Below are 25,181 nucleotides of genomic sequence, written 5' to 3'. Positions count from 1 at the left end.
GAACAAGCATATGAAGAGCTGAAAAACCAAAGCTTTTACATATAGCCATGCTAATATTATACCAAATCCATAGCTCAAACGAAAGTTAAAGGATCACAGGAGAAGTGAAAGAGCAATATCAGACAATAAGCACAAGTCAAAAGTTACAGTTTCTAACATCTTCTTCTTCTTCTTTTCTAACATCTTTAATGTTATTGTAGATGGAGAGATGGACTCATTTTCCCAATTATAATATTATTTTGGATGGGGATGAAATGTGATATAAAATCTAAATATTAAGGATACAATTGTACTATTCCAAAGAAGAAGGTCCATTTTATAGAGTTATAAACCACAGGGACCTGTCATTGACACATAAGTAGATAGAAAGTAGCATGTCAGCTGCTGTTTCATAGCTCAGACAGAACACAGAGTTCACTTTGTGTTTTAAGTTCCAGTTTTTGTTACTATGAAACTTTCCAGACCAAACTGTCTTTCAAAACCCTTCAAGATTCCAACTTTCACTCTCAAACCAACCTCAACTCTCCCAATCTTAGAAACCCACTTGCAAAAATGTCAAAACATCAAGCAATTCAATCAAATCCTCTCGCAAATGATCCTTTCTGGCTTCTTCAAAGACAGTTTTGCAGCTAGTAGACTCCTTAAGTTCTCCACTGAATTACCATTCATTAACATCAACAAGTCATATCAAATATTTTCACACATTGAGAACCCAAATGGGTTCATTTGTAATACCATGATGAAGGGTTATATGCAAAGAAATAGCCCTTGTAAAGCTATATGGGTTTATAAGTTGATGCTTGAAAGCAATGTAGCAGCTGATAATTATACTTATCCCATATTGTTTCAGTCTTGTTCTGTTAGATTAGCTGAGTTTGATGGGAAATGTATTCAAGATCATGTTTTGAAGGTGGGTTTTGATTCTGATGTTTATATACAGAACACTTTGATTAATATGTATGCTGTTTGTGGGAATTTAAGTGATGCACGTAAGGTGTTTGATGGAAGTTCTGTTTTGGACATGGTTTCGTGGAATTCGATGTTGGCAGGGTATGTTTTGGTAGGGAACGTGGAGGAGGCTAAGGATGTGTATGATAGGATGCCGGAAAGGAATGTAATTGCTTCGAATTCGATGATTGTTTTGTTTGGTAAGAAAGGTAATGTTGAAGAGGCTTGCAAATTGTTTAATGAAATGAAGCAGAAGGATTTAGTATCGTGGAGTGCATTGATTTCATGTTATGAGCAGAATGAGATGTATGAGAAGGCTTTGATTTTGTTCAAGGAAATGAATGCTAATGGAATTATGGTGGATGAGGTCGTGGTGCTTAGTGTTCTGTCAGCATGTTCTCGCTTGTTGGTGGTTATAACAGGGAAGTTGGTACATGGTTTGGCTGTGAAGGTTGGGATTGAGACTTATGTTAACCTTCAAAATGCGTTGATTCACATGTATTCAAGTTGTGAAGAAGTGGTTACTGCTCAAAAGTTGTTTAGTGAGAGTTGTTGGTTGGACCAAATATCATGGAATTCTATGATCTCTGGCTACGTGAAATGTGGGGAAATTGAAAAGGCGAGGGCTTTATTCGATTCAATGCCTGACAAAGATAATGTATCATGGAGTGCAATGATATCAGGTTATGCTCAACAGGACAGATTTACTGAGACTTTAGTTCTGTTCCAGGAAATGCAGATTGAAGGGACAAAGCCAGATGAGACGATTTTGGTTAGTGTGATCTCAGCTTGTACGCACCTGGCTGCTCTTGACCAAGGCAAGTGGATTCATGCTTATATAAGGAAGAACGGCCTAAAGATTAATATCATTTTGGGTACAACTCTTATAAACATGTATATGAAATTAGGGTGTGTTGAAGATGCTTTGGAGGTTTTCAAAGGGTTGGAGGAGAAGGGTGTTTCTACTTGGAACGCTCTCATTCTTGGTTTGGCAATGAATGGGTTAGTGGACAAGTCACTCAAAACATTTTCAGAGATGAAGGAACATGGTGTTACACCTAATGAGATAACCTTTGTAGCAGTTCTTGGGGCTTGCAGACACATGGGCTTAGTGGATGAGGGACACCGTCATTTTAATTCCATGATTCAGGAGCACAAGATTGGGCCCAACATCAAGCATTATGGATGCATGGTCGATCTTCTAGGACGTGCAGGTATGCTAAAAGAAGCAGAGGAACTCATTGAGAGTATGCCAATGGCACCAGATGTTTCCACTTGGGGTGCCTTGCTTGGAGCTTGTAAGAAATACGGTGACAATGAAACTGGGGAGAGGATAGGAAGAAAGCTTGTAGAACTTCATTCTGACCATGATGGGTTCAATGTGTTACTTTCAAACATATATGCTTCAAAGGGCAATTGGGTTGATGTTCTTGAAGTTCGGCGAATGATGAGGCAACATGGGGTGGTGAAGACCCCAGGTTGTAGCATGATTGAAGCACATGGTAGAGTTCATGAGTTCCTCGCTGGAGATAAGACACACCCTCAGAATGAAGATATCGAACATATGTTAGATGAAATGGCTAAGAAATTAAAGTTGGAAGGTTATGCACCCGATACACGTGAGGTTTCCCTTGATATTGATGAAGAAGAAAAGGAAACTACTCTGTTTAGACACAGTGAGAAGCTTGCAATTGCCTTTGGGCTTATTGCCATTGATCCACCAACACCAATAAGGATAGTGAAGAATTTGCGAATATGCAATGATTGTCACACGGCAGCAAAGTTGATCTCTAAAGCTTTTAATCGTGAAATTGTGGTGAGGGATCGGCATCGCTTCCACCACTTCAAGCAGGGTTCTTGTTCATGCATGGACTATTGGTAGGAAAGAATATACAAATTTCTGTGTTTATTCATGTTGAGCTTGTCCAGTGCGACCATGGTAGACGTGTATTTTTTTCACTGGTTGCTTCTTGGCATTCAATTAAAAGACCTCAGGCCGGGTACTGTTGAAATGAAAAAGTAACCATGCCTTACAAAAAGCATCAACCCACAATGGCTGGTTAAATTCTCCAACTGGTTCGTTGATTTGTTTTGCATTTTTGTTTGAATTGTGGCTTGTATTATGTTTATTCTCACAATGACATTCTGGATTTGCTCTTCTCAATTGATGGCAGCAGAACACGAGTATGAAAAGAGAGTGCCTTTGAATCCCAATAGAAGAATGTAAGATGTCTTTCTTTCTTTCTTTCTTTTTTTTTAAAATCTGTTTGAATTTTTTAAGAATCTGATTTACTTTTGTTTTGAAGGCAGAGACCGAGTAATTTTTTTTTACATGATTCTTCCATTTCCACTGGTGCTTTAAATTTCTCTTTCACTTAATTCAATTCATTCTGTAATGAAGAAAATGAACATCCTGTTGACAAAGATGTTGGAATTTTTCAATTTAATTGATACGTGAACCGAAATTAAATTTATTTTGAAGGAGCAAATAAGTTCAAATTCTAGATTTTGTACCTTAAATTTTGTTGGAAGCTGGCATCAATTTAGGAGATTTAATTTTCAGCTTATCTTTCAATTGTTAATACCTTTTCTTTCTTTTTGCGTCTTGTTTCACACAACACAAATTGCCTCGAATCTAGCCAAAGCACTGACCAAGGGTCTTGCTTATATTTGAGGGTTTTTTAATTTTTAATTTTTATATATGAAATATGACTCTGTACATAGTGTTTAGCTTGCTATTTTCCTTTGGTGATGTTTGCATGTGGATTGGAATTGTTTTTTTTTTTTTTTTTTTTATATAGTGATTTCCATATATCAGGGGGTTTGGCTCTGTGTTTTATACCGGCTTATCACAAACGTCCTATTTCTTCAATTTTTGAGCTATACTGCTTTCACCACCAATGAGGTGATGGAAACCATGGGTGCTGGTGAGTTCGGTGATGCCATGGTTCTATTTTAAGAATGAGGATTTGGTGCAGCTGTTGCTACAAAAATAATAAATTTCTTGGTGTTGATGTTGCTATAAAAGTAAGCTAGGAAGCAACACAATTGGTTACAATTCCGTGACAGAGTTGGGTAACAAAAAGTATCGCTATAAACTTTGTAGTAGTATTTAAAAACGAGTTAATGTATGATGATATGCTGATAATATTGATTGCTGCACAGTGGCAGTGTTCAAATGCATGTTAATGTCCTTCCCTTACTCTCACGATGATCAATGTGAATTTTCAGTCTTACATCCTAGGAAGTTTGATGAATGAAGTAGGTGTTTGCAACTGAGGAACATGCCATGACTAGGTAAATGTGCTGATCTCTGAATTTGTTACCAAATTGATTGTGTTTTTGACATGCATGCTGGAAATCTTTTCTTGATTTTTTTTTTTGGGTTCTCACAATGTCTTTTGCATGGAGCTAAATCATTGGAATCTGGATCTGATTATTTCTGAGTTGAGCATTGAGTAATTCTGCATGATTTCCTTTTATCTATTGTTTAATGAATTCTTTTGATTGAACTTTGATCTTGGTTTCAAAGCAATTATGGACAAGATCTGATGCAGACCATGAGATCCTTACTGTAACAAAAGATTAATCAGCAATAACAATATATCAGTCCTTGAGTTACTATCTGCAATCTCGTCAATGCAGAGTTGCACTGTAGATGGTCACCACCAAACTGGAATCTGGGCTCTACATGAAATCCTTTGCAATCTGTGATAGAGGTGTGTATCATTTGCCTGCTGACATTTTCACACTGTAAAAAATAAAATTCATTTCTTCATATCTGTTGATTGTTGACATTTTATGTTTCCTAGTAAGAAGAAAATGAAGCATCTTTTTGTTTGTATGATAGCCAAATTTGCAGGGACAGCTATTTAAATATGAGAGAGGGACGCTGAGGGAGAGGGAGGGAGGAAGAAGATGTACGAGAGGGAGATTCGGCTGAGAGAGATGGAGAGGTGTGGAGGCTTTGTTAACAAGATTTCTCGATAACCCTGGATATCATTAGATGCATCTCTACTGGTGCTGACCCTTGTCATCCTCACTTTAATCTCATAAATCATATAATCTCTATGGTGCAAATGTGCAGTGAAGATTGGATCCTTAAAAGATTTAAGAAAGAGAAACTGATATGTTGACTAATTTTTGCTCAAATTGGCTAAAAAACTGGATATTCAGCAACTGCGGGAGTTTCCTACGCTTGGTTTGTGAGTCCACATTCAAGCTGGTTTCATGTAAATATGGTATCTTTTCTCACTTCAAATCAAGTTCCATCTTCTTGGTCGTGTATTAAGCAATCAAGTTCAGGCACATAGCCAGCCTCTTTCATATGCCTTACAGGTAATTCCAAAACTTCGTAAACCCACTCTATATGAGAACCCTTCTTATTTCGAATGTGTTTGGTATTGCGGTAGCTGTTATGGTTTGAAAAAAAATTGTTTTATAAAAAGTACTTTTAGTTGAGATTGATTTGAAAAAATAGGTGTTTGGTTAAAACTGTGATTGAAATTGAGGTTGAAAAAAAAAAAAGTTTAATATGTTTGGTTAAGAATGCTTTTGAAATTGAGGTTATAAAATAATTTTAAAAAATATATATTAATATTGATGGTTTTAAATTTAAATATTGTAAAATTAATTACTTCTATTACATCATGAAAAAAATAATACTTTATATAAAATATTTTTTATTATTCCATTAAACTATTTATAATTCCATTACGTACAAAATTCATTTGATAAAAACTACAAAATTAATATTATTGCGTAAGTGAATTTAATTCACTTTATACTAGTTTTTCGAGAGAAAAATATTGTTCACATCGTGAATGAATTTAATTCTCTAAACTAGTTTTTTTTTTAAAAAAAAAAAATTAATACAATTAACACATTAAAAAAAAAAAACCTGCGGACAGTGCAAGTGAATTGCACTATTCATGTGAATAGTGCAATTCACTCCTGAACAGTGCAGTGAATTGCACTGTTCCTTATTTTTTATTAGCTTGCGGAGAATGAAATGCATGTCTTCGTAGCTTTTTCTTTTCAGCGTTTTAAACGCAAAAATCATGTGGGCTCCATGCACAATAAATCACTTTTCTTTATTACCAAACGGCTGCGGACTGCGTTTTAAATAAAACGCAGCCGCGTAGACAAACAAACCCGAATTCCAACAACAAAACTGTAAACCTGGTTTCGTACCTCAATCCAACTCCTACCGTCCTCTTTTCTAGAGCCTGCTCTCTTCATCAGCTTTCTCATTCTTTCAGCTTCTCCCCATTTGCCTTCTGCAGCATAGATATTTGACAGCATCACATAAGTCTCGACCATATTTGGTTTCAATGCCAATGCCTTCTTAGCTGCCAACTTGCCCAACTTTGAAAGGTTATGTGCCTTGCAAGCACCAAGAAGAGCACCCCAAACAGACTCATCAGCCATAAATGGCATGCTTCTTATTAGATGATAGGCCTCCTCAACTCTTCCAGCTCTGCCCAGCAAACCTACAACACACCCATAAATCTCCTGATTTGGCTTGAAGTGATAATCATCCAACATACAGTTGAAGTACCTCAGGCCTTGATCAACTAGTCCGGCATGACTACATGCATGTAGAACTGCCATAAACACTACCTGATCAGGTCTGATGCCTGACCTGACCATCTCATCAAACAACTCAACAGCCTCTTTACCATATCCATGAGTCCCTTATCCAATCATCATAGAAGTCCAGAAGACTAAATTTGTACAGGACATTTCACTAAAAAAATTTTGTGAATCAATTATATTGCCACACTTTGCATGCATATCAATCAAAGCATTAGCCAGTTCCAGATTTCCATCAAGCCCTCGGCGAAAAATTGCTGTCCACATTGCAAAGCTGCTACGTTTACACAGGCTGCTATAAGACTGGTGAAAGTGAAGCAATTTGGACTAAAACCTTCTGACTCCATTTGTGAAAATATAAAGAGAGGCTCTATAGAATCTGATCTTTCATACCCAGCTATTAATGTATTCCATGTGATCAAAACTTTTTCACTCATCTCATTGAAGTGCTCTGCCTCGGATAAACAACCAGACCTACAATACATATCAAGTATAGAATTCATGACAGGAAGATCGGACTCAAATCCATGTTTAATCATCGCCGTACGTATTTGTTGGCCAAGAATATTTGAGCCGACTGAAGCACAAGCTCTAACAGCAATCGAAATGCTATGTGGGTTCAATTCTGTTAGCCATGAAATGCAACAAACTCACATATTTGTACACTATATGTATAATAAACAGTTCGTGAAAGTTAAAACTACTCAACAAACCAAGGTCATGGTGTGCTATGTAATGGTTAAAGTAGTGTTTTTGATACATAAATCTTTCTGTGATTCTTGGAGTTCTTCATCCACTTACCAGTGACATTTCCCGGAAGACTTGAACTGCGCGACTCCCATTACCTCTGTGAGTGTAACCAGCAATCAAGGTAGTCCATGACACAACATTCTTCTCTTTAATATCATGAAAAAAAACACAAGCAGCCCTCATAGTTACACCACAAGGAGCATACATATCCATGAGAGCATTATCTACATAAATAAACCCCTCCAAAAACCTTCTTTTAATAGCCAATCCATGAACCAAACCCCCACAAGAAACACTGTTCATTCCTTTACAAGCCTTTAGAACACTTGATATTGTAAATGCATTTAGTGGGGCATTGTCATTCTTTACCATGTCAACAAAAACACTCCATGCTTGAGTGTATTCATTACAATGCGTGTACCCAGAAATCATCGCGGTCCATGCAACAACGTCTCTCTCAGGCATTTCATCAAACAAGTTACGTGCTTGACTGATTAGGCCCTTTTCAAAACATGATTTTAAGAGGTCTGTAGCTAGAATGGAGGTACCCTTTGGCTTAAAAGTTGCTTGATTGGTACTTTGGTGTGTTTTGGGCCCACTGTAGGTAGTTTTTGATCATAGGCGGGAAAGGATGGAAGTTACTTGTGGATAGCAGTCTTTTTGTGATCATGTTCAAGTGTCCATGGTCATAGTCTGTATTTTTTGTTCATAGTTTAAAGCATGATAGAAAATGGAGGGAACAGGGTTTTATATGGTGTGGAAGGGATACACAGCGTGGGGATGTCTGCTTTCAGATCACAAAGACATGAAGTGTGATGCTACATCCGGCATCTGTCCCATTGTCACAAGACAAGCAGAGGACATTTTGATATCTTTTTGGTGGCCCTAAAGACATGGCCTTAACATACAAAGTTTTTGCTGCAAACAGTTAACACTTGTTTTTTAGATAATAATAGATATCCTCGGACCAGCTTATGTATTAATTAAAACTAAATCTTTTTTTTAAAAAAAAAAATTTCTTTTTGAAGGTATACTCTTGTATCAATCTAGTACACTCTGTAAAATTTCAATAAATTATTTTAAATATTGATCTCAAGATTTAAACTTAAAATTCAATTATAATATCTTGATTAATTAAAAAATTTTCATGGTTTTAAAGTATTAATTTATAGAGGTTTAACTGTACAATGAAAGAAAAGAAAGTGAGGGTGAAATAGTAGGAGGAAAACCCTAGTTTGATACATTAAAAATGAGTGTAAAGATCATTGTAATAATATACAAACTAGATACGACTACGGGAAGAATACAACAACGGAAAAATACAGCACTGACCAACTTAGCTAATTAATCGGCTCATTAACATGATAATTAAACTGAGACTATGGTCTAGTCGTGTATGAAGAAGCTGCTGCTAGTATAATTTCTTCCTTTTGTGGTTGAAAATCACCGTTTTATCAGTCAATCCTAATAGCATAGCTGTACAGTAACTGAAATTCTGCCTATGCATCATCCTACACAAGAATCTGAGACTTAGCAGCGCCTCGAGAACACCTCTTTCGCCCACTCGTGTTAAGTCCACAAACACATATCTCAAGAAGCTCATAATCCTCATCCCAGAATAATAAGGACGCCCTCTGTAGGTTCTCCAAGAGAATTTTTGATGTTAGGAACCCTGCAACCGTCCATGTTTGATAGAGACGAGATTGCTTTCCGATAAACTTCCCAGTTCGTGTGTCATAATACTCTGGCCAATGGTCAACTTGAAGTCTCTTCTCAGCCAAAGCAATCGCCTTCTGAGCTAGTTCAACTCGGTTCATCTTTATGCATGCCAAAGTGAACTGAAATCAAAATGGAAACGATTCAGAGGGCAGAGATCAGTTAAGTGATTCAAGGGGTGAATTTTGGATTTTTTTTTTTATTTTGGGTTACCAATGACTCTTTTCTCGTTAGTATGACCAGCCAGAAACCTTTAGAAACTAGATTCCATGTATCACATAAACCAACAAAACTAGTAGGAAGGTTTTTTTAGTATAAATCAGCATTGCATGCGTGTCTGCTGGTCCCAAATATTTTTTTTTTATGCCTCAGCAAAACATACATATTGCAAATGAAGTCAAGCTTACCTGCCACAGAAGTGTTGGCCACGACCCACCATTATGATATGACCAAGGGCTGCAATGCACAATCAGAAAAAGAAATTTTAGAGTTGATAGAAATTGCAAATTGAACAACGAATGCACATACACAGAGGCTCAATTAAAAATTTTGGAAACTCACGTGTTCTTTGGGTCACTGCCAGTGATTATACGCCAATCTTCATGCTCTAGAGCAGGGTAGCATATCTTAAGAGGCATATTTCCCACAAGATCATCCCATTTGGCTTCAATCAGATTTAGAATAGCTTCATTATGTTTTGGAGTACCCAAAGATGAAACAACGGACCAAAGATTTCCAAGAGTGAAAAACCTAAAATCCATGTGAGCTGGCTGCAGATTGCCAATCAAATACCCGCCTTCCTCAGGTATCCAGTCCATGAGCCATGATGGAATTTGTTCAGGATAAATATTGAATTTGTTGGTGGCTTCTGTAGAATACTCTTCTGTTTTATACCGGTATATCTCATTGATCTTTTTCATATCTACCCAATAGTATTCTCTAATGTGGAATGACAGAGCACTGAGTCTGTTGTTGATAGCCCTCACTAAATTCTTTGATCCATCATTTACAACTATCATCTCACGAGAGCATCGTAAAGCTGAGTAAAACAAGGCCTGCAGAAATAGACCAGTAGTTGTGAGGTAAACCATTGATGCATAAGCATATAAAAAAAATCAAAGAACAAAGCTTGTACATATAGCAGGGTGGTTACTGACTGACATTCTCTTTACATGAAAAAAAGAAGAAGAAAAAAGCAGCATCAGAGCAATGGTTAAAAGTGCTTCGGAGAAATGAGAAATATATAACAGACTAACAGCACTAGCAAAAGGCAAGAGTTGAGTTTTTCATATCATTGAGCCTGCATACCTCACAGCTGCACTTTATAAATCTTTAAATCATTACATTTGCGGAAAAGTCTGAAAGTCTTTCATTAACAAGACTCCATTTCCACATGTAACAATTAAAAGCAATGCAGGGATGCTTGGTTAAAAGTGCTTTGGAGAAATGAGAAATATATAACAGACTAATAGCACAACTAAAAGGCAAGAGTTGAGTTTTTCATATCATTAAGCCTGCATACCTCACAGCTGCACTTTACAAAGCTTTAAATCATTACATTTGCGGAGAAGTCTGAAAGCATTTCATAAGCAAGACTCCATTTCCACATATAACAATGAAAAGCAATGCAGGGATGCTTAGGTTATGGCACCTCTAAATTCATATAGAACTGAGCCATAAATTACCAACTGTGCAGAACTCCACATCACTTGAATTTAACTAAAAAAAGCATATTACAAGGACACGGCAAACCACTACAAACAGCCCAAGTCAAATTACCAACCAACACATCCAAAAGGAAACATATCGTGAGTTTTATGCAGGAGGAAACATGGATACCAGGATACCCACATTTCCACCTATAAGGAAACAACTCACTTGGATCTCTAGGGGGTGACCATGGATACCCATCCGCCGATCTATCATGCAGGAGCCATCAGTGACTAGTAGAGAAGGAAACATATCGAACCCATCAGTTAAGCACAAGTTCAAGATCAGTTTTATGCCAGTCTGAACATCCACCCTTTCTTGTAAGGCATAGTCACCAGTGAGTTTCCCATATGCCCTCAACAAAATAATCCACCACAATCCTAATGAAAAAGAAAAGAAGAAACACAGATGCTATCAATCAACAAGAATCAATGAACTACTGAGATCAATAGCTGTCTCCTGAAATATATTACAGCTACAGATATTGGACATTTACAATTAATTGGACATTAACAATTAAACATACGGGACACATGAAAATCCTTACTAGAATCAAATTACAGAACCATAGCAATTTTTAAAACTAAAATGTTCACAGAGGTGTTTACTAACCAGAATCTACAGGTGCAACACGGCCAATAGCTGATTCACCAAAATCTGGATCTAAAACTTCTTCAAATTTACTGTCATCAAGAGGCACCGTTCTGACTTTAAAACTGGCTGGCATCAGCCCCTGGCCTGGACTATAGCAGTCCACTGTTTTCTCCCAACTCTAAGAAAACAAAAACAAAAACAATTTCTTGAGTTTTCAAGAACATCAATTATAAAAACATAGCTATAAATGCACAAGTATGATTAAGCCAATATGAACAATAGGCACAAAACGATAAAGGAACATCTGACTGAAAGATGACAAGAAGACATAACAAATTATAACAGATAAAATGGGTGAAAAATCAATTCCAGAGAAACAGAAAATTTAGTATTAAATGGCATTTGAATAATCATACCATCTTCAGAATGTTTACCCAGGTTGACATTTATACTAAAATTTATAAACAACAATGGTCAATATGGAATATAGGTGTATTGCATGACTTCTAAACGAATCCTCATTAATAACTTGTTGCACATAAATCAGGCATTTTAATACTGGTCAAAATAGAACAATGATATAAATGGAAAAATATCAAATGAAACAATGAAAGGATATATCAAACCAAAATAGAAAAGCAGGATAAAGTATTGCCTGCAATTGCAAGGTATGAAGCAGGAAATTCTTCACAATCTCTCCTTCTCCTCTGAGCAAAAAAGCAAGAGCTGAAGGCACGAAATCACGAATAAACACCTGATCATAATTCAATGGCATCTTATCCCCAGGATCATTCGCGGCCACAGTTCCCACAGGACTCCCACAATACATAACAACAGCATCATTCAACAGCTTCCATGCCTCCTTTTCTATCTCACTCGCTTCCCTCTTAGGACTAACAATCTCAACTTCTTGACCACCGTCCAAATTCTCTCTATTTACACTTTCACAATCATCAACAAGCATCCCTATACTAGACTCTTCGTCCCCTAAAACATTCTCATCTTTATCAATCCTCTCAACCACCAAAGGCTTAATACCGATCCCATTTTGCACATAAATTCTCTCAAAATTATTATCATTCACTCTTGTCTCAACGGATGTTGAAAACTTTCTAACTTGTGATGCAACACTAGCAACAATAGAAACCCCCCTAAAGTCTCTTGTTATTAGCCGAGATTGACCAAAACTGATATAGGGAGCACAAAAAGATTTATGGGCTTCATTGAAAATGGTCCTGGACCCCAAGATTCTAAAAGGGTAGGTAAAAAACTGCTTGTTTTTCTCAAAATTAAAATGGTTCCCTGATAAATTGCTTGTTAGACTATGATGGAGCTTAAAAAAGACTCGATTCTTCTTAGATAAGAAAAATCTACAAGAGGGTCTCATTGTTGAATTTCCAATAAAACTAACAGTATTGATAGAATCAAGAACCAAACAAAAGCATAAACAAATGTGCAATGGATATGTTTGTGATGAAATAAGGAAAAAGGTCTGAATATTTTGTATTTACAAACAAAAAAAGGTTGAAACTTTAATGAATAAAAAGGATATCGTTGCTTGAATTGAACTTACAGAGACATAAAAGAGAGAAATTGGTGATCTTTGACAACAGATTTTGGTGTTCAGAGAAGGAGGAGAACAGAAAAAAAACTGTATTTTCTTATAGGGGGTTGTGAATAAATGTAAGATTTTGTCTTGGTCATCGTGAGTAATAAGTAAGGAGGTGTAATGAAATGACAATAGTACCTCTAACAATCTTGCACCTTTTGTCTTCAGTAAATTACATTTAGTCCCTATAATGTTTTGGGATGTTTTAATTTAATCATTTATGTTTGAAAATCTATAACTTTAGTCATTTGACTCTTGTTGACCATTATCTTATTAAACATACCTTGCTTTAGTAGATAACGTTTTATTATGGTCTTGGAATATAAAAAATACAAAATAATTAAAATGAAAGAGCATGTTTTTTTATGTGTTATAAAAATTCATTTAAAAACTATACTAAGATGTCTTTTTTATGTTTTTTTTTGTTACTTTAATTAGATATATTTCTGTATTTTATATCCTTTTTTTTTTATCTTCAAATACAAATCATATAAAATTTTGAGATTTATAAAGAAAATCAATAAATTTATGAATGACACAAGCAATTAATTTAAGTTTGCATTATGTAGCTAGGGGGTGGAGGATAATTTACACCTTTCTTTTCTTTTTTGGGTTTCTTGTTTGCTATTTTTGGAGTGAGTATTGATCTGGAAATAAGGAAGGAAATTTTGATTTCATATAATTAAGGAAAGTTCAACTATTAAATTTTTTTTTTTTAGATAATTAAGGAAAATTTAACTATTTACAATGTGGGTGTATCTTTGCTTTGATGGTGTAGTTGGGCAAGGAATTCCATTGTAGGGGAGAGAGATACCATAATGAAGTTGAATTGTGAGGTTGCTGTAAGTGTTGGAGACACAATTGGATGTGCTAAGTTCATCCTCTCTCTCTCTGTTTTTTTTTTTAGCTTAGCTTAAATTTAGCATTAATGAGTGTCTAATAAGTAAGTTTGTGTTTTGAAATAGAGGGTGGTAATTAATGGGATAGAAAATTAGCCATTTTCCTTCTTAATTGCACTATCTTATGCCATACCAAGTAAATCATGGCAGCCCATGGATTAATAAGAACTTGAAGAAACAAAAGTCTTACACATGCTTAATGTTCAAAAAGCATTGTTTTAAAAACCAAACCGGGTTGATCCGGGGATTGAGATCTGAGTTTAAAACCTAGAAAAGAAAAAAAATCTTATTAATATAATTAATTATTAAATAAAAATAATGAGATCAACAAAAACATGAATAAAAATTAAAATTTTATATTTTTGAGATGGTTGGATTATGTTATTGTTTTTTATAATGACTTTCATGATAAATAAATAATAATATAGACATACGAATGTGCATAGACATCAAAATCATTAAATAAATCAATTATAATTTTGATTAAAATTAAAAGAATAAAATTAAATATGAAATATTCATATATCTATCTTCATTTAATTAAATTCATGTAAATTATTATTCTATATCTTTGGTACAACTTATAAAAATAAACAAAACAAATCAAATATCCCAAAGCATCATCTTTATAGAATTGAGTATAATTTATGTTCAATATTAAACTATTTAATTTCTAATTTCATTTCCCTAATCTAATTAAAAAAAGAATTCGCAACTTTTTTTCTTTGTAGTCTGTTCTTACAATTAAAAATGATCACATAAAGTATAATATCTATGACTTTATATTGATGCAATAATTCTGAGTTGAAAAAAAAAATAATCTTTTATATTTTTATATTTCAATCCTACGTTTAAAAATATTTATACCGGACTGCAACCACATTACTTGTGAGGGAACACTCATTTGCCCAATAAAATTCAAACACGTATGCTTTGACCCCACTCCATCTCATCCTCAACCTTTCTATCTTCTCTCAACATGGCACACTGACACTCACTAGTTTGTGTGTTACAATACAAACTCATCAAGAAATGGCAAGAATTCTTGACTCGTTCCCTCCCCCACTTCAACTCACCCATCCAACTCTTTCTCGCTCTACTTGGCCCAGTTGCTCAATGCCCATCTCACCAAATCCCACTTTCTGCAGCTCTATTTCTCATTACAACCAACTGGTATGTGTTTTCTTTCCTTCTCATTCATACAGTTTCTTTTCTTTACGTCTCCTTTCCTTTTCTTGTTTTCTTTTTATGTTTATGTTTAGCTCTTCTTCTTGATATGAAGTGTGAATGTGGTCTGCTTTTCATGGTTAAATTCTTGTTTGTAGCTAGAACTTCAAATGACGAATGTGAAAAAAGAAGTACAGGATGATCTTCTTCTTGAAATGTCGAATGTTTAGCTCCTCTTCTTGATATGAAATATGAATTTATGGGATTATTCTAAAAATGGTTTGAGAGGCATGATCTTTTTTCTATCATTACGTTTTGTAGAAATTAAGTCAGAAACATGGTTGCGAAGTATAGGCACATGCTGATGGGCATTATAGGGCCATTGGATTTGAAAGAAATAGTGAAAGAGGATCCACTAGATTCAAATCAACTGGCCCAATGGCCATTGGCATCGTGTGCTGATGCTCGAAGCTTCCGCATTGTAGCAACCCCCATCTTGTAGTCCTAGGAATCCCACCTAGCAAACACATGCTATCTGAAAGGATTTTTAACTCATGACAATGTACCTGTTAGTCTTCTTATTAAGTAACTTTGTGTTACCAAATGATTCATGCGGTTTCTAAGTTGCTGTACCCTCACTGTTTTTGTTTTTTGGATCATAAGTATCTCTATTTTCTCAACTGATATGCAGCCTTTTGTCTTGTATCATGGAACCATTTCAGACTGCTTCTCACAATGTAATTTTTTATGTAAACATAATCAGACTAAAGCTTTTGCAGTTCCAAGGAGAAATGCAATGGCATTGATCTTGTCAAGTTACATGTTCTCAGAATTTGGTTTCGACAACCTTGCATTTGCTCAACAGTCCGTTGGCTTCAGGGAATACATTGATCAATTTGATGGGTATTCATTCAAGTACCCTCAGAACTGGATTCAAGTTCGAGGTGCTGGAGCTGATATATTCTTCAGAGACCCTTTTGTTCTTGATGAAAATCTCTCAGTGGAGTTGTCGTCTCCTTCATCATCCAAGTACAAGAGTGTTGAAGACTTGGGCCCTCCACAAGAAGCTGCAAAGAAGGTGCTTAAGCAGTATTTGACAGAGTTCATGTCTACTAGACTTGGCGTCAGGCGGGAATCAAATATTCTTTCGACATCGTCTAGAGTCGCTGATGACGGAAAGCTTTATTATCAAGTTGAGGTGAGTTCTTAGGTAGAAAGAAGTCATTTGCATGCATCACAGAGCTTCTTAGCTGAGTGATTATAGTGGTCAAGATTATTTTCCTTTCGAGTTCATAGAAGTGTTTCTAACCAGGCCATCATGTTACATCAGGTAAACATCAAGTCCTACGCAAATAACAACGAACTGGCTGTTATGCCTCAGGAAAGAGTAGTTCGATTGGAATGGGATCGCCGGTATCTGTCAGTTCTTGGAGTTGAAAACAATCAGCTGTACGAGTTAAGATTACAGACACCAGAAAATGTATTTGTAGAAGAGGAAAATGATCTTCGCAAAGTCATGGATTCCTTTAGAGTGAATAAGGTTGCTGTTTAATTAGTCGAGTTCATATAGATTTATCCACTATTCTGTAGGTTGGGATTCACTGTTTTCACTGTTGCCTTTGCTGCTTTCTTTATCTTCATTTTGAAGTAACAGTTTGAAAGTTCATCCAATATCCAATGCCAGTTTTGTTTTACATTAAGGTTTTCTTCATTGCACCAGGCCTCTGTTTTTTGAGAGTGTTATCAAGCTGACATGTTCTATCCTCTATCTTGAATGCATTACTCCTCTAGGACATTAAAGATGCGTTCAGAATTTTTATTTTTTTAGTTTTCTTTTCTTTTTCTGATGAAAGATTGAAGAAAAAAAAAACGAGTTCATTTATTGAAAACAAAGGAGTTCTCATCGAAAAAATAAAAAAAATAAAACCCTTCAACATGACAACTATTTTTCATAAAAAATCAAAACTATAATTTATAATAGTCTTCTTAATATTTTGCATTTGTGATAATCTAGTTATAGAAAAATAACTTTATTTCATTCAAATTATAACTCAGAAAAAAAAAACTTTACACATTAAATTTATAATTTATGACACTAACTAAATAAGAAAATATAACAAAATAATTTCAATCTTTTACTTTGCAAAAAAGTGTTTGTATTTTAAAAAAAAATTGTACTGTTCAAATTAGAAAATAATGAAAAACTTGCATCGAAAAACTATGTATAACCTTTAAAATACATTTTTTAAAAAACTCAATATAAATTTCAGTTTTCCTTTTTGTGACTTCAATTCTCTATTATTCTGTTTCTATTCTGAAGATGAGAAACTCCCCAAAATCAATGGTTAATTGCCCTGAGAGTTCATCCACAAGAGCACTGCGGGACTTTTTGTGACTGGAAAGCAGCTTCTTGAAACAGTGAAAGTTGCGACTATGAGAGCCAACACATTCAGAGGTTAATGATTTGATCACAGTTCTAATTGATTTTGTTAAAAATGTTATGATACAACACAAAATCATGTCTAGCTGCAAAACAAAACGATCTTGTCAGGTTACAAAAATGATCTTAACAGCATTGATCAACTGGCATCCATGCTATAATACAGAATGACAAAATCATGGCAAGTAGCATAACAGATTGGAAATTAATCTTGATACAATACAAAATCTATGACCTTACTTCATATAGTCCTGATCTTGTGAAAGCTCGAAACCCTTTATAAAGACGGCTTGGTACAACCCTGAGATCCAGTTTATCTAATTGCAGGCCAGAGAGGGCAACACCCTGGATTCTAAAACCCACTTGAAATGTGGGAAATACGTTAAGCCGCTTTAATCCTGTCTCAAGCATCAGTGTTCCAGATAATGCAGGGGCTCTATCTTTTGGTATTCGATCAATTGACCAAGTGCACATCTGCAAATACGGGTAAACAAACTAAATAATCAAACTCTGCCATGTACAGAAAAAAGAAAAAAGAATCCAGCCTGAACGATTTTTGTCATGTGATGAAACAATTTATCAAAAGAGAGGCACAGAACCAGCATTTTTGTCATCTTTCCAAACAGAGATACATGGAACATGCATCTTGTTTTTCCTTTTTTCTTATGTGTGCGCTGAATAACGAAAGGTATCAATATAACTTTTCTCACCAAACATTAAAGGTATCAAGATAAGTTCAGCACAGATACCTTGTTTGAGAAGATGGTCACTGCTCCATGATTTGCAGTCAGATCAGGTGACAAAACACACGAAGGCAGTTGAAATTGCACTGTTATTGAGTCAATCATCTTTCCAGGGTCATTTCGTATACCAACCATCACATTGACGCGGCATGTCCCATCATCGGATGTAATCTGTGGCTTTACATATATTGGGGTACTTTTCAACTTTTTAACCCTGAATAAAGGATAAAGGTTATTCAAAATGAAAAAAACTACAGCATACATGTGAACAAGGTGACTAACAAGAGGATAAGACTATACTTATTCTCTCTACATCTTCCCCAAGTAGTTATCTTGCATATATACTTCATAATAGGAATACCACAGATAAGTAAACTAAATGATCAGAAACTGACATTGACAATAAAAGAACCAAAACATTTAGGATGTGCACTGCACAATATGGACCTGTAACTCATGAGCTTAAATAGTCCATCAGGAGGCACAAATGATAGGATATGATGGGATTCCCAAGGCCGGAACCGAACACATGGATGAAATCTGACATCATCCATAATAGATGGGTTTGTAAATGATAGAGTCAAGTCAGGAACACCTGTGATATGGGAGTTTACTTGAACTTCACCATAAACCTCACACTTTACCAAGACCCCATCCCTGAAAAATGCATTTGAAAAAGAAAATTGCTTAGCCATAAGTATGAAACCACACAGGATAAATATATGAAATTCAATGATATCAACCAAAGAAGGAAATTTCATAGACCTTTAACTTGAAATGCATTTTCTAAGAGCATCTAAAGAAAAATAGTTCACGTGAAGGTGAAAAATCAAAATAGTAACATAATATGCAAAACACCAAATAATGGCAAGTGACACTGCAGATCTGTATTCAGTACAAAAAACCTATTAAGGCAGCTAATCACACTACTGAGATGGTCCCCTTCCCCATTTGTTATGTAATAGTGGCAAATAATTTGTACTGGAGATTCTTCAGAAAGTCAAATCATCTGTGAAAGTGTCTATAGGAAAATACAAAATTACCTATGTTGAATCATAATCATGTAGACGGAGAAATTCAAATAACCAATTGGAAGGGAGATGTACCTAATGCAAACAATTAAGTTCTACGAAAATTTTAAGAATAGAGAAATACCTATTTATAATTGCATCCATTTCTTCAACAAGATCAACATACACCTCATTGTTAGCATATTTTACGTCTGTCGTTCTCCATGGAACACAAGATGCTGTAGCACCTGGAAGAGTGTTGCTCACATTTGAACTGTTACCAGTCACAACACTCAACATTTTGCTCACAATATTTGGTGGAGCTATCATCTCCCTCAGTATGTTAGGTTCTGTGGTCAGGGGGAAGCCATTGTCTATCATCTCATCCAAAAGCTGCAAATTTTAATTAAAATGTTGGTTTGTGTACATAAAATAGGAAAAAAGACTAGGGAAAGGAGGGAAATCCTGAACCAAAGGAGAACTTTTAGATTTTAGAATTTACCCCTTTCAATCTCAACCAATGAATTAATAACAAAAGAAAAGCACCTTCTATTGTCAATCTATTTAACAGATTTTTTGTTACTGTAAAAATCATAAAACATACAAGCTGCAAATACAGTTTTTGTATTGTTTAATACAAGGTGAAACGTGTCATCTTTTGGTTTTAATACCATAAAATATGGAAAGGTCACTTGAAAAACCAGAGTAATTATAAGTAATTAGAGACACGATGTATTGAAAGACTGACTTATTATTTTTAAACATATTATCAGGTTGATTTGAGACCTTTCTCTGAAGTCCCAAAACAACGTTTAGTTACTAGTAATTGGATCCTATACATGAGTCATGGCCACTTTTTACACCAATAATTTCCACAATCTCAAAATACTGTATGTATGCTATTCTCATAATTCACAGAAAGAAACTAGCATAATGATCGAAAATGAAAACGATTCATAAAAGTACCTCATACACAATTACAAAGTTATCCTTTATTACATCTTCATTCAACCCTTCTAGATAATCTGAGAGAACATCAGCTACTCTGCAAAGGAACTGAAAATCTAGCAGGTAAAAGTCAAGGACTTGAACACCATCAACCCATACATAATCACATCCAATCACAAAGCACATAAGCTAACAAAATCTACCTCAATGCCCATCAAAGGTGGCATTTCAACTTGGGTGCAAGCTAAAAAAGTGATCCCTTCCCGGACAATTTGGAACAAGTAATGTGTTGGTGATGCAATAACCGGTTGTTGCTATCAAAACAACAGCAAAGCAAATGAAAGATACAACAAATGACAATAGCATCAACGACAGAAACAAACTAAAACAAAATCAAAATATCAATTGAAACGCAAAAAAAAGCAAATCTTTAGAATAAACAAAGCAAAACCAGGTAGCATAAACCTGAATTATAGACAGAAAATGAGATTCAAATCCTACCCAGAATTGGAAATTCCAAAATGAAGCCAAACAGCTTTGCCTAAAGCCACTAAGGTACCAAACGAAACCCAAAAAGATCAAAACTTGAACAGGAAAAACCCAAAAACAGCTAATATAAACTCAATTACACAAAAATAAGAACAAAATCAAACCCAGAAGTTGAAACGCTTAGCTAAACAACTTTGTCAAAATCCAAACTCAGAAAAGATCAAAGCTTGAAACTACACAAGCCAAAAAAAGCTAATATAATCATGAAATATTCAAAAAAAATTCAGATTAAAATCAAACCCAGATTCCAAAATTGCAAAAAAAGTCCAACAAACAATGTCGAAGCTTCCAAGTACCTTAAAGGAATCACCTTGAGAAACAATTTGATCCCAAAACCAAGCACAAATGGATCTATCTACTCTATGCCCAGTTAACTGTTTCTCTAGCATTACCTCTCTGTCAAAAAAGGTCACACAAAACACACAAAATACAGTTGGTGACATTAATCAGATCAGATAAAGATGCAGTCTATACTGTTTTTGGATTTGAAAGATTTGTTCTGAAGAGATTTTGAGACTTACCCAGAATCTGAAAGTAGAAATATACACTGCAACATCTCTCTCTTTGCTTCGAATAATTTTCTCAATCCTTTGGAGGATGGAGGTGGAGAAGAGTAGTGGAGGTGGCAGGCAAAAAGTTTATTGAGGACGGTTTTCAGGGATGAGTTCGGTAAGAACAATAGGACAAACATCAAAGTGGGCTACTAGTTATAAGATAAATATCATTTTGGTCCTCCGATAACCTTTTTTTTCTCAAATGGGTCTTTTATGTATTTAGAAATTCTGAATGGAGTTTTTTTTTTCCTCCTACAATCCCCTTACAGTATAAAAACTCACTTCAAGAGTATTTCAGATTTAAAGAAAAATTTATTTTATCTGTTTATATTTTTTTAATCTAACACGTTTTTGCCTTTTTTTTCTCCTTACATTCTGCAATGCCAAGGAGCAACTTATTATTGTTAGGCCAATTCTGCAACGGTGAAAGTTGAGTCCTGATTCAAGGATTACAATTCCAGTCATCACTTGGCAAAGCTGAATTTCTTCTTGTGATATTTGGTTGCTTTTGTCATTGTAAGATCGAGAAAATGAGAGATTATTGCTTTTGAATCCAATTCTCAGAAGAGTTCCGTGTCGAGGGAATATGATAATCAGCGATGTAAATGTTATGGACTTTGTTATGATTGATCTTTCTATAAATCTGTGTATATGAGGTACAAGGGACATAATCATTTTCAACTCTTTTTTCCCTTCCAAACTAATTCATGGAGGAGCAATTCTATGCCCGATTGGATCGGTACTGTTTACCAGGATGGAATCTAATCAGGGAATGGAGCTTTGCATTGGGTTTTCTATGGCAAAATTAAGGAGTCCTTAACTTTCTAAGGATGCTAGCATATCAAGAAAGGGAACTTTCTGAATTATATATACATGGTTCTTCATTTTTTTACGTAACGTTTAATTACTATTTTAAAATAGAAGAGATAAAGATAATAGAATTTTTATGAAAAGATAGAAATTCATTTCAAAATTATTCTATAAACAAATTTATTTTATATCTTTATCTTCTCCCTTCAACAAAACATGTTTTTGTCTTTTCTATCTTGTAACACTATCTAAACACAAACTTAGTTTTGCTTCCATGAGGGGAAATTGCCATTCTGCATATGCTTTTACCAGTTCTGAAGCATTTCTGGGAAATGAAGCAATATGGAGTGGCAGAAACTTGGGCTCAAGTGTGTAAACTACATGGCGCCAACCTATATGGACCTTTATTACAGCTGCAGTTCAGCTGCCTTATGAAGCCACTGGAGTTTAGAGAGAATGATGAGGTTACAATGGCAAACTGAAAGACTAGCAAGAATTATAGAGATGAACAAGAAGCAGAATAGAAGTAGAGAAATATACTGCTGTAATGCAGAGGAAGAAGAAGAAAATGTCTATATGTTTTATTCACTTGTTACGTTCCAGCACTATTACATTCATTTATATACTGCTGTAGATGAAAAGCTTGGTTACGTTTTCTACTCAGCTGTAACAGAATGCATTAACTGCCTTACCATATTAACAAACTTTGCTAACCATTATATTCTCTATTCTCTTTGACAGGTGGCTGAAGCAGAGTGGCTGAAGCTGAGGTGGTTAAAGCTGAGGTGGCTGAGGCAGAGCATTTGATATCTTGACATTCCCCCGCAATCATATGCTTGGAGGAACCAAGCATAAGATTGAAACAGTGACGCCGAAATAAAGGAGTGGAAAGACCTTTAGTGAGAATATCAGCAAATTGATCAGCGGAAGAGACATGTTGAACCAACAAATCACCTTTGATAACACGTTCGCGAACAAAATGATAATCAATTTGGAGATGCTTCATTCTGGAATGGAAAACAGGATTGGAAGCAAGGGAAATAGCAGAGATATTATCACAATGAATGATCGGAGGGATATGTAAAAGGAATGTGAACGTCACAGAGAAGCTGGCGAATCCAAGCAAGTTCAGCAGCAGCAATCGCAAGAGCGCGATACTCAGCTTCAGTAGAGGAGCGAGAAACAGTATGTTGTTTCTTAGAAGCCCAAGAAATAGGACTAGAGCCGAGGAAGACAATAGAGCCAGAGACAGAACGACGATCATTGGGATCACCGGCCCAGTCAGCATCACTATAAGCTTGGAGATGAAGAGGACCAGCCTGAAAATGAAGACCAACATCAAGGGTACCTTTAAGATACCGCAATATCCGTTTGACAGCAACAACATGAGAATGCATGGGATTATGCATAAATTGGCAAGCCTGGTTGACAGAGAAGGCAATATCAGGCCTGGTGAACGTGAGATACTGCAAGGCACCAAACAATACTGCGATACTGTTGAGGATGAGAGTAGGGCTGTCCATCATCCTTGAGCAAATGATGATGAGGAAGACAAGGAGTATCACAAGATTTGGAATGCTGTAAATCAACTCTACTAAGTAAGTCAGTGATGTAACTCGTCTGGGACACAAACAAACCGGAAGGGAGATATGTGATCTGCAATCCCAAAAAATAATGCAACCTGCCGAGATCCTTCATATCAAATTCTTGAGTCAAGGCAGCAATGACTGAAGAAAGAAGAGAAGCATGACTACCAGTAAGGATGATATCATCAACATAGAGTAGCAAAATCACAACACCAAGAGAAGAATGCTGAACAAACAAAGATGGATCGGCAGAAGATGCTTGAAATCCCAAACTTGGTAAAAAACTGGTGAAGCGTTCATTCCAGGCACGAGGAGCCTGTTTAAGGCCATATAACGATTTCTTGAGTCTGCAAACAAAGTCAGAAGGATGAAGCTTACTCACAAAACCTGGGGGCTGAGCCATATAAACCTCCTCATGCAGAAGACCATGCAAAAAGGCATTGGTAACGTCAAGTTGTCGTTAAAGACCAGTTAAACTGAGCAGCAAGAGCAAGGACCAAACGAACCGTAGTAGGTTTCACGACAGGACTAAAGGTTTCATGATAGTCAATTCCTTCCTCTTGACTGAAACCCTTGGCCACCAACCGAGCTTTATGCCTAGCGATAGAACCATCTGCATTCTTTTTTTATTCGGTAGACCCATTTACAGCCAACAAGATTTTTTTGCTAGGTGGAAGAGGCACCAAGTCCCAAGTACTTTGGGCATGAAGAGCATCAAGCTCCTCTCGCATAGCAGACTGCCATTCAGGAATGGTTGAAGCAGCCTTGAAGGAATGGGGTTCAACCTGAGAAGAAGCAACAAACTGGACAGAGGCAGAGTAAGCCTTTCTTTTGGAGATACCATTCTTAGACCTGGTCGTCATGGGATGAAGATTTAGTGGGGAAAGAGGTAAGACCACACATAGATTCTCAGGCTGGAAGTCAGGATCAACAGGGAGAGGAGACTGTGTAGGTGACAGAGTGGGCTGAGGTGGAGACAATGTAGGCTGTGAGGAGGAACTGGGAGATAATAGAGGCTGAGATGCAGCCACTTGAGGAGGAGGAGAAATAAGAGGGAACATAGTGGGATGTAGACAAGGGAATGAGGAAGTGGAAGGGGATACAGGAAGCACATGAGAGTAAGGAAACATAGATTCATCAAATAGAACATGTCTAGTGACAAAGAAACGATTTGTGCGAATAGAAAAACAAATATACCCCTTATACTGACCTGCATACCCCAGAAAAATACAAGTGGAAGTCTTGGGCTGAAGCTTGTTAGAATTATAAGGCTTGAGTAAAGGAAAACAAGCACAACCAAAAATTCGCAAATGATGAACAACGGGTGGAGAGCCATATAGCAGGAAATATGGTGAGTTGTGTTGAAGAATTTGACAGGGCATTCTATTAATCAAATAAATGGAAGTAGCACAAGCATGAAACCAAAATTTTAGAGGTAAATGGGCAGTTTGTAATAAAGTAATGGTTGTTTCTAAAATATGTCGATGTTTGCGCTCAGCAAGGCCATTTTGTTCCGGAGTATAGGGACAAGACATTTGATGGATAATACCCTT

The 25,181-nt window shown here is 35.9% G+C and overlaps 4 protein-coding genes and 1 pseudogene across 18 annotated transcripts; 2 read left to right on the top strand and 3 right to left on the bottom strand.

Annotated features, from left to right (window-relative positions):
* Nucleotides 1-371: 371 nt before the first annotated feature.
* Nucleotides 372-5,229, top strand: LOC118034989 (pentatricopeptide repeat-containing protein At3g62890). 14 transcript variants are annotated; one of them, XM_035040463.2, is made up of 6 exons: nucleotides 372-3,024; nucleotides 3,126-3,171; nucleotides 3,767-3,875; nucleotides 4,180-4,245; nucleotides 4,594-4,667; nucleotides 4,799-5,229. In XM_035040463.2, exon 1 carries the CDS (start codon nucleotides 449-451, stop codon nucleotides 2,828-2,830), a length of 2,382 nt encoding a protein of 793 aa, XP_034896354.1. In that variant the 5' UTR covers nucleotides 372-448; the 3' UTR covers nucleotides 2,831-3,024; nucleotides 3,126-3,171; nucleotides 3,767-3,875; nucleotides 4,180-4,245; nucleotides 4,594-4,667; nucleotides 4,799-5,229. The 14 variants fall into 14 exon arrangements, 13 of the variants coding, with proteins under 13 accessions (XP_034896354.1, XP_034896355.1, XP_034896353.1 ...); XM_035040464.2 differs by having other exon boundaries at nucleotides 4,481-4,667; XM_035040462.2 differs by lacking the exon at nucleotides 3,767-3,875.
* On the bottom strand, nucleotides 5,210-8,385 carry LOC118034991 (putative pentatricopeptide repeat-containing protein At1g56570; annotated as a pseudogene).
* A 122-nt stretch (nucleotides 8,386-8,507) lies between these two features.
* Nucleotides 8,508-13,011, bottom strand: LOC118034988 (alkaline/neutral invertase A, mitochondrial). The gene is made up of 6 exons (XM_035040460.2): nucleotides 11,969-13,011; nucleotides 11,332-11,491; nucleotides 10,888-11,099; nucleotides 9,571-10,064; nucleotides 9,417-9,465; nucleotides 8,508-9,131 (listed from the first exon to the last, which is right to left on the bottom strand). The coding sequence occupies exons 1-6, from the start codon at nucleotides 12,698-12,700 to the stop codon at nucleotides 8,805-8,807; spliced, it is 1,974 nt and encodes a 657-aa protein (XP_034896351.1). The 5' UTR covers nucleotides 12,701-13,011; the 3' UTR covers nucleotides 8,508-8,804.
* Nucleotides 13,012-14,772: 1,761 nt separating this feature from the next.
* Nucleotides 14,773-16,682, top strand: LOC118034987 (psbP domain-containing protein 1, chloroplastic). Its single transcript, XM_035040457.2, has 3 exons — nucleotides 14,773-14,994; nucleotides 15,752-16,186; nucleotides 16,319-16,682. Exons 1-3 carry the CDS (start codon nucleotides 14,854-14,856, stop codon nucleotides 16,538-16,540), a joined length of 798 nt encoding a protein of 265 aa, XP_034896348.1. The 5' UTR covers nucleotides 14,773-14,853; the 3' UTR covers nucleotides 16,541-16,682.
* A 754-nt stretch (nucleotides 16,683-17,436) lies between these two features.
* LOC118034986 (AP-3 complex subunit mu) lies at nucleotides 17,437-21,356 on the bottom strand. Of its 2 annotated transcripts, none has more exons than XM_035040455.2 (8): nucleotides 21,200-21,356; nucleotides 20,975-21,074; nucleotides 20,333-20,443; nucleotides 20,148-20,237; nucleotides 19,327-19,574; nucleotides 18,619-18,828; nucleotides 18,178-18,385; nucleotides 17,437-17,902 (listed from the first exon to the last, which is right to left on the bottom strand). In XM_035040455.2, the coding sequence occupies exons 1-8, from the start codon at nucleotides 21,232-21,234 to the stop codon at nucleotides 17,657-17,659; spliced, it is 1,248 nt and encodes a 415-aa protein (XP_034896346.1). In that variant the 5' UTR covers nucleotides 21,235-21,356; the 3' UTR covers nucleotides 17,437-17,656. The 2 variants fall into 2 exon arrangements, with proteins under 2 accessions (XP_034896346.1, XP_034896347.1); XM_035040456.2 differs by having other exon boundaries at nucleotides 20,989-21,074.
* Nucleotides 21,357-25,181: the final 3,825 nt, after the last annotated feature.

Source organism: Populus alba, chromosome 5 (assembly GCF_005239225.2).
Source record: "Populus alba chromosome 5, ASM523922v2, whole genome shotgun sequence".
NCBI classification, from domain to species: Eukaryota; Viridiplantae; Streptophyta; class Magnoliopsida; order Malpighiales; family Salicaceae; genus Populus; species Populus alba.
Note: the sequence above shows the minus strand (reverse complement) of the source record. Positions and strands in the feature narration are given on the sequence as shown.